Genomic DNA, 19,332 nt, shown 5'->3' on the forward strand with positions numbered 1-19,332 from the left:
AGCAGCGACTTTACGCCAATTTCTGGGTCTCCGTTCTGGCGCAGACACATATTGGATTTCAAAGGCTGCGGAACAGAATCGCAGCGCTGCACTTGCGGCACTTGGAGTAGCTAAAGATTATACCAACATGGATGACCGCACCATAGACTCGATTTTCCTTGGCTCCCTGGAGTCCCTGCCGCCGGTTAGCTCGAAAATCGTGCGCATCTTCACCAGCTCCACGTTCACGGGTGGGTCAATAAACCAAAACGCTTTTTTGGCCATGTGTGGCTGGGCCTGCGGCATGGTGAGAACTTGTTATGTAATCCGGATTTTCGCAGACACCACCATGGAGCGGAACACACTGATGGCCAAGTGCTATCCCCGGATCAAGGACTACTGCCGCGAGAAGCACGGCCTGGAGTTTCAGGTGGTGGACATGCGTTGGGGTGTGCGAGATGAGGCCACCGACGATCACATGACCACGGAGCTTTGCATGCGCGAGATCAAGAACTGTCAGCGACTCTCAATGGGACCGAACTTCATCGTGTTCCTGGGGCAGAAGTACGGCTACCGGCCCATTCCCACGTACATCGTGTCCTCCGAGCTGGCCCTAATCTGCGAGGAGCTGACCTCGATGGGCGTGGACCGCGCCATCCTCGATCTGTGGTACAAAAAGGACAGCAATGCGGTGCCACCCATTTCGGTGCTGCAGCCCATATCCTCTATTTTAATTAATTTCAACAACAAGGTAAGTTCTTTGGAGGAAGTTTCGATAAAGTGATAGATGAATAAAATAATCTATCAAGTGTTACCCGATGTGTGTTAAAGATGAGTGTTGTGTTTTATTTTGTATCCATTTATCCATTTTAAAAGACACATTTTAAATAATTCACAATTTTTCTTTTACCAAAATACATACATGTACACTAGTCAGTAAGAATAATGTGTAACATAGTTTATTACGAAGTCTTCAAGGGAATAAATTGACTTCCTTAGACTTGATTTAAAATAAACTAAGGTCAGAAAAAAGGTTGATTTACGTTTCAAAACTATTAAAAGACCATTATTCCCAGCGCGTGCCCAAGCTGCAGGCGGAGGATCAGGCGGTCTGGTGGGACACCCTCAACAAGATGCAGAAGCTACTGCGCAAGGCGGCCGCCTCCTTGGGGGCCAGCAACAAGATGTCCAAGGAGGATGTGCACAACTACTTCATGTCGGGTGAGTTCGTAGCGCTTAGGGAGTAGCAATCGTAGTGGTAGCTGAACAAACATTGACTCGCGTTTAGTGACGGAGCGGGAGGTGATCAACGGAATTTTGAATGTGAAAAACACGAAGAACCATTGCCTGTCGTACGTGAGGTACATCAACAACATAAATCTGCAGAACCTGAAGAAGGCCTCGCTGTTCGTGGACATCATCAACCGCAGCCTGGACACGGAGTCGGCCAAGTTGCTAAGCGACCTGAGGGACACCCGACTGCCGGCCAAGATAGAGGCCGTTAACGCCCAGAAGTAAGGCTGAAAGGGAGCGCCGAGGAGACGGAACAGGATGCTAATGGGGGGGCGGACACTTGGCACTTTTCAGATACACCGTGGAATGGATCGGTCGGGAGGGACTGGACATTGAGACGCACGAGGAGTACCTGAATCATTTCATCTCGCACTTCTATAAGAACGTGGTGAAGCTGGTGGATAGGGCGATGCGCAAAGAAGACTCCAGTGCACAGGGGCAGATAGTAACTGAGATCCTTCAGCATCTGCACGCTTGCAACAATTCGGTCAAGATATTCTACGGGCGCGAGGAAAGTTGCGAACGTATCAAGCGCTACATGCTGGGGGATTCAGATAAGCCACTTGTCCTTTTCGGCGACGGAGGCTGCGGCAAGACCTCACTGCTCTCGAAGAGCGTGGCCCTCGTGGCCACCGAATGGTTCGCCCACGCGCGGCCCATCAACGTCATCCGCTTCCTGGGCACAACGCCGGACTCCAGTGCCTTGACGGCCACCCTGATTTCCATCTGTCAGCAGGTGAAGTCCATCCAAATCCAGCCACCATTGGGACTCCCCCAAAACTAACCCTAATCGCTTCTAACCTCTTACCCTCTTATGACACACACACACACGTCCCCCTCCCCCCCTCAGATCTCTTACAACTACATGCTACCGTTCGAGAACATACCCGATGATCTTGTCCCCTTAACAGCACACTTTAAGCAATTACTAACTTACGCCAGCCCCGCCCAGCCGCTGACCATCTACCTCGACTCAGTCGACCAGCTAACGGGCACCCAAGACTCGAACAAGGTATCCTGGATACCGACGCGTCTGCCTGCGCACTGTAAGGTGAGCCCTCTACCCCGATGAGGCTGTGGACTCCACTCTCCAAGTCCACTTCCTCGCTTTCCTACTTTTACCTCTTGTGCATGAAACTCGAAATACTTTTCTCTAACTCCTAAGTGCATGATATTTAACCGATTTTTGTAAATACAAATGTGTTTCCCCCTCTCTTTCTGCATGTTACTTTTAATTTCTTCTAAATTGTTGATACTTTTGCACTTAAATTGAACTCCCCACTTTACAAATACTCTTGTAAATAACAATACGATGACCACAATTGAAAATATACTATACATATATATTTTATAAATTCTAAAATAGGTTACATTTAAATTGGTTAAAGGAATTTAATTGAGCTTCCGCAGACTTTTAACTTTAAGGTTTTATTTAACAGAGAATTCTGCATTGACTATTTTCCTAATTGAGAATAGTTATTGTGACGAATATAAGCTATTTCTCTGTTTTCTAAGGATTACTTGCCCACACAAAAACAAGCTCAATCCCCCCTGCTTCAGTCCAATTTCATCATCATTACTCATACGCCCTGTATATACACTGCATGAATCCGCATGCCCAAACTCTGAAGGGAAACTGTGTAAGTTTTTCCAATTGCTTGACCTGTGCGTGCTAAGCAAAATCACTCGACATTCAAACACCAAAAGAGCAATCGCAGGCACCTCTCCCATAACGACACCGCAAGGAAGCCGTTCTGCATGAGGCGATCCTCGCTTGGTATCCACATCCACAGCCATCCTCTGGCCAATGTCCTTGGATATAGATCCCATTCCGATTGCTTGCAGATCATCATCTCGTGCGCCAACGAGCCGGCCAATCCGACGGTGTCCCACGAGTACCATGTCCTGTGCAAGATGATCGACGTGGAGGAGAACTTCATTGAGGTGACCGCCCTGGGCGAGGATCTGGCCATGAACGTGATCAAGATGTGGATGAAGACGGCGTGCCGGGACCTCAACAACTACCAGTGGCGACTGGTGGCCAATGCGATTAGCAAGTGCTCGTTGCCGATTTTCGTGAAGCTCGTCTTCGCGGAGATTTGTCGCTGGCGCAGCTACACGCGTCCCCAGGAAACGCACCTGGCCAACACGGTGATGGACTCCATCATGCTGCTGTTCGAGCGGGTGGAGAAGCAACACGGCCGCATTCTCGTCTTTCACGCCCTGGCCTACATAACCGCCTCCAAGTCGGGGCTATCGGAGAGCGAACTGGAGGATCTCATTTCGCTGGACGACAAGGTGCTGGACGACGTCTACCAGTACCATCTGCCGCCCACGCGGCGTATTCCGCCGCTCCTCTGGACCCGTATCCGCAACGATCTGCCCAACTATCTGAGCGAACGCGAGGCGGACGGGGTCAACGTGATGAACTGGTATCACCGGCAGTTCCGGGACACCGCCAAGGAGCGCTACTTCAAGAACATGAACATGGCCATTTACTTTCACTCCATGATTGCGGACTACTATCTGGGCATCTGGGGCGGCGGGGTGCCCAAGCCGTTCAAGTTCACCGAGATTCAGCGGCACAGGTTCGGACTGGCGGACAAGGAGGGCTCGGCGGACCGAAAGGTGCCCATCCAGCCGTTGGTTTTCAGTAGCAAGGACGGACTGTCCAAGCGCTACAATCTGCGCAAGGTGAGTTGGGGGGATTTTATACTTTATACTTCGATTGAAATAATCCTCAAACCCTCAAACAGTTTGGCGAGCTGCCCTTCCACTTTGTCCGCTCGCGTCGCTTTAAGGATCTGTTCGAGCACGTCCTCTTCAACTACGACTGGCTGCACGCCAAGCTCTCCAGCTGTCCGCTGCAGGCGGTGCTGGCGGATTTCGAAGATGCCTCCAGCAACACGGACGACAAGGAGGCCAAGCGGGAGCTGATGCTGGTCTCGGATGCCCTGCGCCTGGGTGGCGCCATCCTGGCCATCTACCCCAATATGCTGGCGCCGCAGCTGGTGGGACGACTTCTGCCCGAGATTGGTGGCAATCCCAACATCAAAATGCTGCTGCGGGCCTGCGATCGCAGTGGCCCCAAGGACTGCGCCCTCATTCCGGTCAATCATTGCCTGCACACGCCAGGAGGACCACTAAAGGTAGATGGTATACTCAAATTGGTTGGACAATTGATCTTAATCGCAGTTTGATGCGAATAGTACTCCCTGGAGGGCCACCAGTTCGCGGTGTTTGCCTTCTGCCTGACCAGCGACATGCGCTACATGGTCTCCATATCCACGCACTTCATCACCTTTGACCTGTCCACGTCGGATCTGACGCGGGACGTGAATCCCGGCATCGAGGGCATTATGCAGCAACTGGTCCTGAGTCCGGACAACAAGTGGGCCGCCGCCTACTCCAACAACAACCAGACGGTCCTCTTAAACATGCTCTCCAGCGAGTTTGTGGTGATCAACAGTCCCTTCGAGGAGGCCCACGGACCAGTCAGCGGCCTCTATCTGCTCAATCAAAAGTAAGCTTTTTTTGGGATCTTGCGGGTTGGTAATTCTACTTTGTTTCAGTTTGTTCATCACCTGCAAGCTTCGGTGGGCTCAGTTCGATATGCGCGGCAATTTGGTAGATACCTTCGATGTACCTGGCGAAAATGAAGATTGGGAGATCCTAAGTAAGTATGATTTCTACCTCTTAGGATATATGATATACATATAAATTAAATGGAAATGGGATAAATTAGACTATTATAAAATTAAATGACACATGAGTGATTATTTCCTAAAAGTATATGTATTTTTTTTTTGTTGTTACACCTATTGTATAAGGGTTTTAGAATTATTTAAAAAATATTTATTTGAAAGAAGCAAAGTTACAGCGATGCTATATTTTGTTTAAGTATACTTAAAATTTTATTTGGCAAAGGATAAAAAACAAATAAAAAATGCTCATCAAATAATGTTTTTCCCAAACAATAATTGGAAATTATTTCACAAACAAATATTTATGATGCATATACACTACTAGATCGGGTTCACCTGATTTAGGGAGATCATATGCGTAAGTTTTATATTTATGATTTAACTTGGTACTTACCCTTGTCTCTCCAGATATGGAGTTCTTTACCGCTGCGGACTACAACGTGGTCTTCTGGTCGGGCTCCATCAACGACATGCGCCTGAGGCTGGACTCGTGTCGTAGTGGTCACCACTCCAACTCCCAGCGACTGTTCAGCGCCATGGTCATGAACAAGGAGAGGACCAGGGCATACGGCTGTGCCAACGAGGAGAACTTCGGGGTTTCCGTGTTCGACTTCGTCGAGGACAAGGCCACCGGAGAGATCCGCTGGACTCTGGTGGAGGACCTGCCGCGATTCGAGAACGACGACAAGGAGATGCTGCTGCAGTTGCGCCTCGACCAAAACGATCGCATGCTGTTGGGAACTGCGGGCAAGGGGTTTGTGATCTGGGACTTTGGCAGCCGGGACAAGGACTCGGATGCGGAATCCCGCTTAAGGGAGGGCGCACTGTACCTGGCACTTCCCCACGGGGTGCGCAACATCACGACCCGGATCATGCAGTCGAACTCCATCATGGTTAGCTCCAAATTGGACTACGCCGTGGCCGGAGTGCGTAAGAATTTGTACGTGTGGTGTCTCGATTCTGGACAGCTAGCAAAGGTGCTGGACGCCCACTTCGGGCGCATCATCCAGCTGGAGCCGCTGACCATCGGCAACTGGAACAACCTGGTCACCTCGTCCATCGACCGATCCGTGAAGGTGTGGAACATCAACAACATCTTCGAGAAGGTCCATGTCATTGATCGCCACGAGCTGCAAATCGACGACATCAGTCTGTCCGAGGTGGACATGGCGGTGACCGTCACCCGCAGCTGTGTGGGCGTCTGGGAGACGCGATCCGGTCGCCTGCTGGCCAAACTGGCCGACAGTCCCCTGGGCGCCATCGTCACCCATGCCGAGATCACACCGGACGGCCGCTACATCATCTCCTCCGAGACGGGCAAGTTCCTGGTGTGGAATCGAGTGTCCGAGCAGGTTGTTTTCCGGGACGACCAGCCCGGCATCCAGCAGATCACGCTCATGGACTACGGGTACAAAGTGCTCACCGTCTCCGTGCCGAACATCAACCAGCGGGACATTCTGGCGGCTGCTGCTGGCGGATCCGCGGATGACGCCAACCGGCTGACGGCCATAACCACTATGCGATCGGTGCCAGGTTAGTATGTTTATGATTGCACCCATCTTGCCTGCTTAAGTTCTTCTTTAAAGAGGGCGCCATCTTGTTCCGGTTCGATTTTCCCATACGGATGATCACGGGCATGCCATTCCGGCAGTCGGTTATTACGGCGGACAACGCCTACATCGTGGTGGTGACCGTGGACAAGTCCAACAAGGATTGCCTGGGCGTGTACAGCGCCACGAACGGGGCCTTCGTGTCCAAAATCCTGCTGAAGGGCTGCTCCATCAAGGAGGTGATCTCGCTGGTGCCGATGCCGCACAAGGCCAACCAGGTGGCCGTGATCAGCAGCGAGAAGGGCAGTGTGATGGACATTAAGACGAAGAAGCACGTCCGCTCCATCGCCAAGTGGGGCGGCAGCATCACACGGGATGGCAAGTGCGGCCTGTATGCGCCCACCCGCGGCGGACTGGAGATGCTGGAGCTGCGCAAGGGCACCACGGTGAAGACCTTCATACCCAAGGTGGCCGAGGGCGTCTTCTCGGTGATCTGCATCTTCACGGAGAACGACGAGTATGTGGCCTACTACCACAGCGGTCGCAAAACCATACGCGTGTTCCGCACCGGGGACACCGAGATGATAGCCAACTACCGTCTGCAGGCGGAGCTCACGGCGATCAAGAGCAGCAAGGACGGACGCGCCATCGTCCTGGGCACCGTGGACGGCTGCATGTCCGTGCTGGCCATCGTGGATCCCAAGAAGGAGGAAATGAACGAGTTCCTCAACGACTTGCCCTCCCGCGACGAGAACTGGAAGGCCAAGCTGGCCAAGATGAAGGCGCGGGTGGGCTTCAAGGCGGCCATCCGGGTGGCCACCATCTCCTCGCGCTACGCGAAGACCAGCAAGGGAGAGGACGGCGAGGAGGAGCTGCTGACGGAAATCACCGAGGACGTTGTGATGCCAGTGGCCGACTAGCTTGGTTAGCCGATTTATAAATATAACATTTATTTTCGCATATAGTTCATGTTACAAAAATACGCTGCGTGTCTACTGTGTGTTCGTGTGTGTGTTATCCTGCGTGTACTGCGTGCTTACGGCATCGAAATCAGTGTGAGTGTGTGTTGTGTGCGGGTAAAACTGAATGAGTCTTAAACTAAGCAATGGTTAGGGGGTAACTGTAACTATTTGGTAAATAACTACGGTTAGCTAATACGAGTATAAATTAGGAGTTTTTTAGCGCGCACTGAGCCCAACGCTTGGCTTGAAACAATTTGAGGCGTGTTGAGAGTGTTGAAAACATAACCAGACAAAATAACAAGAATCGATTCTAGTGGGCGCGTGATGCAAAACAATGACAATGACCTTTCAAGTGTACACAAACCTTTAACACGCTACTGCTTTCACTGATAATTTAAACAAAATAGCGTTGGCATACATAAACTAACAAGCTGTCTACTGGAACCCGTTTTTCTCGGTCACAATCGCCACACTTCCATCTCAACTTAGCCAATCGAATCAAATCAAATCGAAATGAATCGCATACGAAACACAACTCAGTGCTAATACATAGACCGATCAATTGTTATTAGTACAAGTACAATACATAGTTGAAGGAGACATAGTAATAGTGTTATCTGTTAATTATTGTTACTGTTGTTAACCTGCTTTTGACACCCACTGCTGCTCCTGTTACCACACATTATTACCGTGGATATATATATGTGCCGACTTGTAAGCATATAACTATGTTAAATAAAAAATGATTCATGTAGTTAACGAGGCCTGGCTCGATCAGTGTGTTTTCAGTGTGTCTCTGATTCTGCAGAATTGGTTAGCTGCCGCCGTTTATAGCTAAGGATTTCCAGCTACGGGAAGCGCACAGCTTATTGGGCATGATTCTCCTTCTTGATCTGGGCCAGCTTTGCCTGGAGATGCTGCAAGCGATTGGGCGACATGTCCCGCTTCTGAAACAAGTACATTTGTTATTTGCCAACTATTTCCGCACTGTTTGCACTCACATCTCGCTTGATGAGCGACGCCTTCTGTGAGTTCATGCCGTTCAGGCAGAGATTCTCGTCCACCACCTTGTTGTCCAGCATGTGAGATCCATCGTCCGCTGAACGGGCGGAGGCCAGTTTGCCGGCCACTCCTCCGCCGGACAAGTGATACTGCAGGCGGTCCATCCAGAAATCGGCATCATGCCCGCTGTTCTGGTTGTTGACATCTGTGAGATAAGAACGAGTAGCGGCTGCAGTTCGTCGGATTTAAGACGCATTTATAAATGCATGTGCATGTGATTAGTAAATGAAATCGAGTGTTAAACGTTCCGTGCGCAGCCCTTACCCGTGCGATTGTCCGGCGCCTGTGCAGAGCCGGCGTTCTGGTTGCGCTCGATCTCGGCCAGACCCTCCTCGATGTACTTGTGGAAAGTGGCACTTGAGCCCTGGAGGAAGGTGCTCAGATCGATATCTGGGTTTTGTTGCTGCAATGTTGTGGAACAATGCCTTAGCATAAACATCAACAAGAATATCTTTAAACACACACACCTTAAAGTCGTAAAGCTTTTGCAGACCTTGCTGCTTGGTATCCCTATCCGAGATAAGCTTAAAGATCTGCGATACTGTGTCATGAGTTTGGTGCGAAATACGCTTGGCGGCAATCTCCTTGGCTTTCTGGGGCGATGCTCCAATTCCTGCTGCAGAGCCATCCTTCTGGAAATTCTACAAAGGCATTAAGGCTTTATAATGATCATAAATCTTTTATAAAATTATCTAAAAAACCCACCTTGAGGATGCGTATTAAATACGTGTGTAGCTCCGAGTGTGTGGGAATCTGGTTGAGATGCTGCAGAATGGCGTTACCCTTAACCTTTGCCATGTTGTGCAGAATGGTCTTGATCGTTCGCATCGGAGTGTCCGACGGTCGATTCTGCCACCAGGTACTGGGCAAGGCCAGCATGAACTCGTGCACCTCCAAAATGACGGCGTCGTAGTTCAGCTCGTTGCTGCGCTCTGGCAACATCTTAACGTTTCGCCAGATGCACTTCATCAGCAGATCTGTGAACTTGGGTAGCTTGGCCTCAGGACAAGTCTCGCGCAGCAGACGTATCAAAGCACTGGAATGGTTTTTGAGTACCATAAACGATGCGACTTAACACTGTTCATTTAAACTTACCAGTTTAAATTTGTAAAATCGACCTTATCCAAAACTTTGAGGCAAATGCCATTTATAACCTTATTATACTGACTGTCATCGCCCACTGCCAACTTGGGATCGGCCATCAGGTTTAGCAGCGCCGACATAAGGTTCTTAATGCAGGCCACGCTCAGCGTTTTGCCCAGAATGTTGGCATGGAAAAATGTATACAGAATGGATAGCAGTGGCTGGTACACGACCACGGATTGAGCCGATGGTATCTGTGAGAGATTCTGCAAGCCAAAATCGAAAGGTAATTATTTAAAGACCTGCATACACAACCTATGTTGTGTACCTTGAACTGTGCCAGCACATTCTGGATGAATATTTCCTCGTAGTCACGCATCACGGCCTGCTTCTCGGGAGCCTCGATGATGGCGCCCAGCTCGTTGATAGAGGCGCGAGCCTTCAGCGTGTCCGTGCTGCTAACCCCCTTAATCACCTTGATCAGGTGCGGATCGTGCTTGGGCAGAACATCAGCCAAGCTGAGGGAGGTATGGAAAATAGAAGTAATGAATCGGGTCAATGAGTCAGGCGAATGGAACACCTACTTTGGTATGTTATTCTCCAGTTGCTGGGGCACCTGTTGGTGCTGCAGACGCATGGGACTGCGGTAGGGCGAGATGCCACTTGTCATGCCGCCGGTGGACGACGGAGACGTGGTCAGGGTCTGCTGCATGTAGTGCTGCCGCGAAATCAGGCGATCGAACTTCTCCTGTGGATAGTGAACACCGGCGCGAGTCGGCCTCACCCTAATGGGTTCGTCCAGCGACGAGATGTCCACGTTCAGCAGTGGCTTCTGTTCCATTTGGTCCACGCGGACCCAGTCTTTCTCGATGTCGCTTATTACCTGAGAATCTAGGCCGAAGGGACCGCTTGGCTTCTGTTGCTGGGCCTGCTGCTGCAGCTGTTGCAGTTGCTGCTGAAGTAGAAGCAGCTGCGACGATGGCGCCTGGTCAAAGGTTCTGTGGAATGTGGGAGGGAACAAAAGCGTTAGAGCAATTGTGGAAACCTAATTGAGCTTGGTACACGAAAAGCAATGACAAAAATGAGAACAACAAAGGCGAAGGCGACTTCATACACAATCACACCAGCAAGCAACACAAAAACAAATGAACAAACGACACACTAAGTATAAGGAAAGCCACTTTACGCCTGTCGAGTCAGAGAGTTCAAGTAGGCAACCACATTGGTGGCACTCCGCTCCGTCAGGTTGCTCTGCCCACGCGCATTTAACTGCCGCTGCAAACTGAGTCAATAAAATAAAAATATAAACGAAAATCAACAGAAAACCAACCGAAATCAACGAAATTAAAAGGTTACATCTACTGATATGTCCGAGGTTGGAAACCACTCTAAAATGCAGTAAGAAACTTGTACGAGGGCACGCAAATGGTTTGTTGTCCATCTAAATGTGCCATTTAAGTATTTGTCATGGCAATTCAAGATTTTAAATTGATTGATTTATTTGTATTAAACCAAAGCCATGATAATGTAAAAGCCTTGATTTGTTCTATTAACACTCACAAATAATTTACAAAATAAACACATAAACGCAAGTTATAAATGCTTCTTGTTTTGGAATTTCGTTGTTTTGGACGACATGGTTTGGATTTAGAGGTTTTCTCGGGCCTTGTTCACAATGCTGGCAGCAGTTTCCAACCCTCGGCTGCTTAGGGCACCCAACAAACTAAGTAGATAATTGGCCAGTATCTAGGGTCGGGGGAAATTGGTTTTATAAGTCAGCCCCGCACACTTACCCCTCCTCGTCGGGTGGCGGCAGCTCGTCGCAACCGTTGCCCACCTCTGCATCTTCGATATCGATGCTGTCTTGTCGCTGAGTTGTGGTGGGCCTGCCGCTGGCGGGCATATCGACAGATGCCGGAGGCGTTGGCTTCTTCGTCTTCTTGGCCCGCTTGATGCGCTCGTCGAGCATGGACAGATCCTTCTCGTTGAGATGACCAATCATCTTGTAAGTCTTCTCGCCGGACAAGAAGAACACCTGCACGATGCAGTTGAGAGCTGCATTGCGCACAGAATTATCTCGGTCGGAGATCTGGCGCGCAATCTCCCGGACTGCCGCCTGGGGGGCGATGCTCATGCCGTAGGTTTCAATCAGGAAGGATAGTTCGTCCAGGCACTCGGTTCGCTGACGGGCGTTTTTCGACTTAAGACCCTCCATCACATATGCAAACACCTTGACGTAGGGAAAAACCAAGATAACTTGCCGCAGGACGCGACGTACGCCATTTCGGACTGCATCCTTGGGATCTCCGATCTGCAAAAGCACAAAGCAGTTAAGTAACTTTCTCTATTTCCCGTATAAACAGTCTGACCTTCAAAAGCAGGTGGGGCACAAAGCAGCTGCCCTCGTTTTCGGCTAGAATGTATTCCTGGTCAATGAGCATCTGGAAGACCTGCACCAGATATTCGAGACCCTTAATCAGCACAGAAGGGTTCGTATCGTAGAAGCGCAGCGTCAGCCATTTGAGGATCAGGTCCAGATTGCACACCAGTGCCTTGCTGTTGCCAGCCAGATCTTCGCTTAACTGCTCGATGACTTTCAAGTGATAGCTGGAAGGGAATTCAAGGGTTTATCTTTGGAGTTCAGCAGGGATAGCCGTAGGACTCACCGAAAATCGTCGTGGAACATGTTGGCTAGCAGCGCCTTGTTTACATTGGCCGTCATCATCTGGTCGCGCAGCAGATCGGTAAATTCCTCGCGTGGTGTTACGAAGGTCCATTTGAGCACCTTCATTTTCTGCTCGTCCAGCAGTCGCTGGTTCTTGGAGTTGTTAGCAGTCAGGAGCGGCGAAAGGTCGATATCCTCGTCCTTCTTGCGCGCAGGTGCCGGCAATTTGTCCTGCCCTCCGGCAGCCCTGGCGGAAGCACTCTTCTGGACACCAGCTGCCCCGCCAGCACCGCCGCCACGCACTGTCTTTGCCTTCGGCTCTTCCGGTATCGGAGCCTGCTGCTTGCCCTTGGGCAGCGGTTTTACCGGGAGATTGGGGCGAGCCTTCTCTAAGGCCGCATATATATCCTTCTTAGAGGCCGGCTTCTGCTTGTCCAGGGCGCGATTTAAAGCATCAAATCCGAGGTGGATCATGATTCCCAGCACCGCCTCGTTGGCGTTTTTGCGCACTTCGGCATTTCGGTCGCAGATGTGGGCGTAAAGGTGCGGCACCATTGAATGCAGATCCTCCTTCGACACCGACTTGGGAGGGAGGCCTGGCAGCTTGTCCGCCAGCCAAGCCCACAGTTCGGTCTTCAGGGCTGGGGATCCGCCCTTGAGGGCATCCGCAATCATTTCGCTCTCGAAGAACTCCTTGTAGCCACCCTTCTCGCCAAAACTATTGATGCAGTTGAGGGCGGCGGCCCGCACGAAACTCTTGTTGTCCCCCAGGGCGTGTAAGAATCCAGGGAACAGGGTACGCACATGGTTGCGACAACCAGCGCCCATGGCCGTGGCAAGCTGCTCGCAAATGGCCAGTGTCGTCTGGGCAATCTTGGCATTGGAGTCGACCAGGCGGTGGGCCAGAGCAGGAGCTAAGTCTCCGATGCTGGGCTTGATCAGCCGCGCCTCCGATATTATAGCCTGCAGCTTAGTCAGCCCCTCGTTGCGGGTTTTCCAATCCTTGTCCGACATCTCCTTGAGCAGGGCCTCCGTAATCTGCGGCGCAATGTCAACGCGGGGTAGAAGATCAGCCATGTTTATTGGCTCCTCCTCTCCGGCTGCTCCACCGTCGTCGTCCTCATTGTCTGGGGAACTACTGGTTGCTCCGCCGCTGCTACGTTGGACTCCTCTCACAGGCTTTGGCGGTTTTTCACCCACATTTTTGTCAAACTCCACCTGGATCTGGGACTTCAGGGCGGGCTTTTCGCTGTCGAAGAACATCATCAGAGCATTGCCCATATACATGGACATGGTGCCCACGAGTTGGATGGCAGCAGCACGAACTGTTGGATTGGTGCTCTGCACTCCCTTACGTACATCCTCGATTAAAGTCTTTGGCTGCAGTTGGAAGCCGAACTCTGTGATGGATTTGCCCACCCAATTGAAGGCCTCCGATTGCACTTTCGGTGACTTTTGGTCGAAGGCAAAGCTCAGCACTTTGCCAACGATGTATTCCAGTTTAGTGGCTTCAGCAAAAGCGGACAGAACATCAGCGGCAGCTGCTCCATTCTTGGCATCAGCCAACTTTTCGGTTATTTCGTTGACCACCAGATCCACGGTTGTCGTGGTCAGCGGATAGTTCTCGGCCACGCTGCGGATTATGTCCAGCTTAAACTTGAGTACCTGGAAGTTCATTTCCTTAAGGCCGGGCTTGCGGCCGCTGATTGTGCGGATCAGGATCTGTGAGATGCCCGCCTGTTTTGCATCGAAGCCGGTGATTTCGCCTAGGAGCTGCTCCACAGCCGCCAGCCGATTCTTCCAGTTGGAATCCACCAATCCGTTAAGTATGTCGGCTGGCAGAATTTCATCGGCCTTTTCCTGCAAATCTTCGGGCGTTAATTCCCGTTCCGTGGCTAGGGCTTTTCCAGTCGCCTTAGAACTCGCAGGTGGGGCAGATGCAGCTCCACTCCCTGAGCCTGCCGTGGGCTTCTTCAGGACCTTGCGAGCCCCCGTAGTGGCCGGTCGGGACACTGGCTTGGGGTCCACACTGCCCGCCGTGGTCTTGGCAGGAGCAGATGCTTTCGCAGCCGGTGCTGATGCAGGTCGCGCCTCCTTCTTCGGACCTGCAACCTTTATCTTTATCTCTGCCTTGTCGTGGCACTCCTTTATCTTGACCATCTTGAGGGGATCGACGTCGGCTAGCAGTGGAGTCACCGCCTTATCACCCATCAGTTTCATGAGAGTGCCCAGGGCTTCGGCGCTGCTGTCGCGGACTGTGGGATCCGGCTCGTTAAGCGTTTTTACCAGACTGGTGGTCAGAAGCTTGAGCAGCTTCTTGTTTAGAGCGGTCGGCTGGGTGCGGGTCAGGGCACGGGCCAAGAACAAGGCCGTCTCGGATTTAACACTTGGGTTCTTGTTGGCCAGCGACTCCACAATCGACTCTTGCTGGGCCTCCAGTGAAGTGGATGCGTAGATGGCATCGATTGCCTCTCGCAGGGCTGTCACAACATTAGGTTTCTTCTCCTTAAATTTCTCCAAAAGGGATGGGACACAAGCCTGGAATAAAAGAAAGTATTTGTTAGGCTTTGTTTAAAGGATAGTATGAGTCATCACTTACCGATGCGTAGTTAGAGAATCGCTTTGCCAATCCTTTTGCCAATAAAGCCAGGCATTTTCCGGCCATGGCCACAAGGACTACGTTGGAATCCTTGGTTATCACTTTTTTCAGGGCGCTCACTACTGTTCCGTACTCCCCGTTCTCAAGCTTTGGATGGTCAGTAAGCAGCTTCTCCAGCACTTCCAGCGATTCCTTGCGCAGCGTCCACTTCTTCTCCTCCAGCTTGTCATAAAAGTCTTTGGGCATCTTGGAGAGTATGTCTACGGGATCAATAAGATCCATGGGGTCGATTTCTTCGACGCCAGCCTCACCATCCTCTTCTATATCATGTTAGTAGAGCCAAATCAGTATTACATTGATTAACCGGAATGAAGTCCTTACCATTATAGGCATCTTCGATGGCGGCTGCGTCTGCGATTTTTGCCTGCTTTTCTTGCTGTGATTTAAGATACCTAGACGGAAAAAAACTTCAATAAGGAAACCAATCAAAAGTTGGGTAAAAACTGACCTGGAGGGCTCAACGCGTTCGCCTTTGAGCTTGTCAAACTCATCCTCCAGTTCTTTGAGCGTTACCTGGGGCAACGTGGAGATCTGTGCCTTCATGGCGGCTCCGATCCAGCGGAAGATCTCCACTGCCAGCTGTTTGCCCTCATCTCGGACCGCTTTATCTCTGTCAGACATCAGCGGGGCCAGCTTCTTAATCAGCGGCTTTACGCCGACCACTTTGTGTCCGAACTCCCGAAGAGCCAGCGTAGTGGCCGCCACACAGGCGGACACAATCTTGGGGTTCTTGGCCTCCATGCCCTTGATCAGCTCCTCGACGACGGCATCTTGCTTCTCGATCTCTACGTACATGAGTGCCACCTGGACGGAGAGCTCCTTGGTCTTTGTCTTGGGCGCGGCAATGCACTTCTGGACAATGCCGGTCATCACATCGCCTACAGTACGTCCGGCAAGGCCGCTGTTCTCCACAAAGATGAGGGCCGCCTCCAGGCCCTTCTCCTGGGCCAGTGCATTGGAGTCCACCACCATCTTCTTGATGAGGCCCGCAAACTTGGACCACTCCGGCGACTTCTCGTCGTCTAGCTCGCGGAAGATCTTAGCGGCCTCCTCATAGCCGTCGACGCGGGCTTTCCACAGTTTGTGCACACATCGCTCCTCCACCGGCAGCTTCTTGTACTCGGTGTCCTCGGCCATTGTGTGTGGTGCTCAGAACTCAACCCAATTTGGTCTGAGCAGTAGATTCTCCTCAGTGGTCTGTGTCGCAAGCAGTTGTCTCAACCAACATTCTTAGAGAAGAAAAAATATTATATAAAATCAAATCAAACCGAATTTTTTTCTAAAAATCAACCAATTCTCAATGAAGCAGAACTATTCTGGTTGTCAAGCTAATGTTTCAAAATTGAGCTTAATGGTCGATGAAATGCCGGAGGCCAAGGAATCATCCGTCCGTTTCGCTCGAGAGGCAGCAAAGAGTAAATGGGTCGGCCATATTTAGATTGCCGCCCGTCCAACTGCAGTTATTTGGCAAGTAGAAATAGAAATAGGAGCGTGCGAATTTGGGTTTTCGGAAAAGGTTGGTGGGCTTGTCACCAGGATGGGTGATATCATATCACAGAATAGCGCGCCTTATTTAGACAATATATCAGGGGCAGGGGCAGCCTTCCCCCTCCGTCCCAAAAGGCGACATATACGCACACGCAAGCCAGTGACTGACTCAGTCTGGTATCTTTCGGGTCCCTACACATAATATCAACAAAACAAAAATATCATTAAAATAATTAAATTATTCATACCCCCTTGACATATTTCTCAAGATCTGTATATGGACTGATTAACTGTTCTCCAGTTTCAGGAGAGCATTCCATTAGTCGGATATGCGACGCTTTGTTAACCGCTCCCGCTCTCTCTCTCTCTCTTAAGCGTACTTTTAAGCTCTCACGCACACCGACGCTCTCTCGTTCGAATTAACGGATCGCGGGCAAGAACAAATGTTTCTCCTGCGGCTTTATGCGTCTGGAAAATGCCGTCGTTTACCGTTCCAGCCAATTGCTAAATGTTGCTCTGACTTTCAATTTCCAGGGGCTGCTATTGAGAGCCCCAAATACACCAAATTCCTCCTATTTTAGCGACAAACAAAAAGCGACGCCCTGGATCGAAATCGCGATGCACTTAAGTGCATTCCGGAACACTCACCATCAGAATTAAGATCCAAGTACCGCCGAGCAGCGGGGGGCGTGGCAAGGGCTATGGGGGCGGACAGCTGGCCAGTGGTAGCGGTTTAAAAGGGCTGCGCAATGCAATAACTTCGATTTTTCGCAGGCGACACACCAACACTTTCGCACTTAGGCACGCACACTAATTCGAAATGAATTCACCGACGAGCTTTTGTACGGCTGCCAGCTGTGCAGCAACAATAAATAATAACTTAACTACGTTTTAACCACATCGAGGCACTTTTGTGCAGCGGAATTCACTCGGTTTCGCGTGAGGTAAATAAATAATAATTTTGCAGTTCTTCAGCAGCGTCGTCGCGCGCCAGTGTGACCGCCAGAAATAATCGATATAATACTTGGAATTATGGAAATAAAATAGCCGTATGCCACTGGCAAATATTTTCACACTTTGAGAAAAGAACTTTACCTTGAGGAGGGGCGGCTAACATTTGAAAATAGTGTAGAGTAGTGATTCGCCCCAACTCCCAATCATTTTTAAATTTTCGGGATCCATGCGTTTTGGATTACGAAAAAAGACCGATTTGTTCGAAAAAAACGATAAGAGCCGTTATTTTTGTTTTTTCTTTTATCAAAAAACACATCCAAACAAGTGTTCATGGTCTAATTGAAATACACGTTTTTTGTTTTGTGACTTTTTTTTTCAATAAAGTTAATATTTTACCAGATATCGACCACAATAGGTTGCTTTTTAACCGTCATTCAAAAATGACGGGCTGATCTGGCAACATCACCTAGATAGTGGATTTTAACGTTTATCGTTACATTATCGATTTCGTGAGTTTTATCGGTTTCGTGAATGCTATCGATATGCAACATATGCAGGCAATGTTTAATTTGAATTTGTAAATGATAGAGCTATGGGGCTTTTCGCAAGTACAGCCCGAATCCAATGTAAATATATTAAATCATGATCTGTAAAACTGTTATATAGAATTTATTGTGCCACCGCTTTCGACGCGCGTGATTTCAAGCAGGTGTATAGTATGTCCGCCCATAAACTCAAGCAGATCCACGCCCGACTCTTTGCCAATGTCGTCCATGCTGATGGGCAATGCCTGCAGTTTCCACTTCTTGAGCAGCGCCTCGATGGACCAGTCGGCGCTCCGCTCCTGGTATGTGAATATGAACTTGGCCTCGGCATTCCGTTCCAGCAGAAAGGCCACCGTTACCACAATGTCCTCGAAAACACTAGGATCGTAGAAGCAGTCGGCGGCAATGATGAGGTCCAGAGGTGGGAGTCGGAACACGCTGTTCAGCAGTAGGCCCCAACTCAGGCCCACCACATCGATGTCGACGCCCGGCTGCAGCTGGTTGGCCAGGCAGGACTTGCGGATGTGGGCCAGCGACTTGGGCAGGATGCAGTTGTCGGTGAGCACCACCTGGGCGCGGCACTTGGCGGCCAGAATGCCGGGCAAGGCGGTGCCGCTCCCCAGCTCCAGAATGCGCTTTCCGGCCAGCGTCTGTCGTCGCTCCCAAAGAAAGTGGGCTAGTACTGGGGCACAAGGCCACGTGTAGAAGGAGTACGCTCCCTGGAGCAGCTATGGGTGCATTGTTTAAGGATTAGTTTCTGCGGAAACACCTGGTCCTCAATCTCACCTCGGGTATTTTGATCTCCAGGCGCTCGGCGGGGGATCCGCTGAAAACGAACTTACGGATGTGCTCGGCGGTGGCTGTGGCTGCCACAATGTCGTTGTCCTCGCTGCCGCTCTTCATGTGGAAACGCATTTTAACACGGGCATGCAGGAATAGTACTTTTTTTTTCTAAACTGTTGCTATTTTTCAGAGATTTGTTTACAACCTGTTTGATTAGTGATGCCAAAGCAGAAACGATACAATTATCGATAATGCTGGAGGTGAGCTTGGTAATCCGTGACTAACGCGAATATCGCAGCTGGTGTGTACCGGCAGTTCAAACAATAAATTAATTAAAAAAATTATTAAAGGTTACATACTTTACCGAATTTTTTCAAAAAATATTAAATATTTTATTTTTATTAAAAATTTATAGTTAGTAGTATTTACAGATTTGTGTTATACAATCTCCGATTAGAAAGAATAAAAGATATTTAAATAACACAGCAAATTAAATTCAATCTATAAAAATTGCTCTACAATTTCAAATTTAATTATGGCTTATACCCGTCAAAATTCTACCAGAACACTTATTTCAGCTAAGCGCACCCATAATGTAAATATTT

At 49.9% G+C, this 19,332-nt stretch overlaps 3 protein-coding genes across 7 annotated transcripts; 1 reads left to right on the forward strand and 2 right to left on the reverse strand.

Annotated features, from left to right (window-relative positions):
• Positions 1 to 73: 73 nt before the first annotated feature.
• Positions 74 to 7,453, forward strand: LOC108140555 (NACHT and WD repeat domain-containing protein 2). Its single transcript, XM_017263414.2, has 12 exons — positions 74 to 230; positions 321 to 730; positions 1,056 to 1,200; positions 1,268 to 1,493; positions 1,567 to 2,008; positions 2,123 to 2,323; positions 3,118 to 3,966; positions 4,029 to 4,421; positions 4,482 to 4,795; positions 4,845 to 4,948; positions 5,385 to 6,509; positions 6,563 to 7,453. The coding sequence occupies exons 1-12, from the start codon at positions 128 to 130 to the stop codon at positions 7,444 to 7,446; spliced, it is 5,196 nt and encodes a 1,731-aa protein (XP_017118903.1). The 5' UTR covers positions 74 to 127; the 3' UTR covers positions 7,447 to 7,453.
• LOC108140553 (protein mini spindles) lies at positions 7,452 to 17,461 on the reverse strand. Of its 5 annotated transcripts, none has more exons than XM_017263411.2 (16): positions 17,094 to 17,459; positions 15,406 to 16,186; positions 15,279 to 15,349; positions 14,898 to 15,217; positions 12,300 to 14,836; positions 12,003 to 12,240; positions 11,427 to 11,944; positions 10,820 to 10,915; positions 10,218 to 10,631; positions 9,962 to 10,151; positions 9,646 to 9,899; positions 9,256 to 9,586; positions 9,018 to 9,191; positions 8,815 to 8,953; positions 8,490 to 8,695; positions 7,452 to 8,435 (listed from the first exon to the last, which is right to left on the reverse strand). In XM_017263411.2, exons 2-16 carry the CDS (start codon positions 16,092 to 16,094, stop codon positions 8,355 to 8,357), a joined length of 6,258 nt encoding a protein of 2,085 aa, XP_017118900.1. In that variant the 5' UTR covers positions 16,095 to 16,186; positions 17,094 to 17,459; the 3' UTR covers positions 7,452 to 8,354. The 5 variants fall into 5 exon arrangements, with proteins under 5 accessions (XP_017118900.1, XP_017118899.1, XP_017118902.1 ...); XM_017263410.2 differs by having other exon boundaries at positions 8,490 to 8,719; XM_017263413.2 differs by lacking the exon at positions 10,820 to 10,915.
• A 588-nt stretch (positions 17,462 to 18,049) lies between these two features.
• On the reverse strand, positions 18,050 to 18,948 carry LOC108140428 (methyltransferase-like protein 23). Its single transcript, XM_017263153.2, has 2 exons — positions 18,731 to 18,948; positions 18,050 to 18,672 (listed from the first exon to the last, which is right to left on the reverse strand). The coding sequence occupies exons 1-2, from the start codon at positions 18,857 to 18,859 to the stop codon at positions 18,058 to 18,060; spliced, it is 744 nt and encodes a 247-aa protein (XP_017118642.1). The 5' UTR covers positions 18,860 to 18,948; the 3' UTR covers positions 18,050 to 18,057.
• Positions 18,949 to 19,332: the final 384 nt, after the last annotated feature.

Source organism: Drosophila elegans, unplaced genomic scaffold (genome assembly GCF_018152505.1).
Source record: "Drosophila elegans isolate 14027-0461.03 unplaced genomic scaffold, ASM1815250v1 contig_476, whole genome shotgun sequence".
NCBI classification, from domain to species: Eukaryota; Metazoa; Arthropoda; class Insecta; order Diptera; family Drosophilidae; genus Drosophila; species Drosophila elegans.

Excerpts from the sequence above, each read along its gene's own strand:
- LOC108140553 (XM_017263410.2), bottom strand. The coding sequence starts at position 16,094 with ATGGCCGAGGACACCGAGTACAAGAAGCTGCCGGTGGAGGAGCGATGT. Across the intron at positions 15,350-15,405 it reads GAACGCGTTGAGCCCTCCAG|GTATCTTAAATCACAGCAAG; the intron begins GTCAGTTTTTAC and ends TTTTCCGTCTAG. Across the intron at positions 10,632-10,819 it reads AACTCTCTGACTCGACAGGC|AACCTTTGACCAGGCGCCAT; the intron begins GTAAAGTGGCTT and ends CACATTCCACAG.
- LOC108140428 (XM_017263153.2), bottom strand. The coding sequence starts at position 18,859 with ATGCGTTTCCACATGAAGAGCGGCAGCGAGGACAACGACATTGTGGCA. Across the intron at positions 18,673-18,730 it reads TGGAGATCAAAATACCCGAG|CTGCTCCAGGGAGCGTACTC; the intron begins GTGAGATTGAGG and ends ATGCACCCATAG.
- LOC108140555 (XM_017263414.2), top strand. The coding sequence starts at position 128 with ATGGATGACCGCACCATAGACTCGATTTTCCTTGGCTCCCTGGAGTCC. Across the intron at positions 731-1,055 it reads TAATTAATTTCAACAACAAG|CGCGTGCCCAAGCTGCAGGC; the intron begins GTAAGTTCTTTG and ends CATTATTCCCAG. Across the intron at positions 2,009-2,122 it reads TGATTTCCATCTGTCAGCAG|ATCTCTTACAACTACATGCT; the intron begins GTGAAGTCCATC and ends TCCCCCCCTCAG.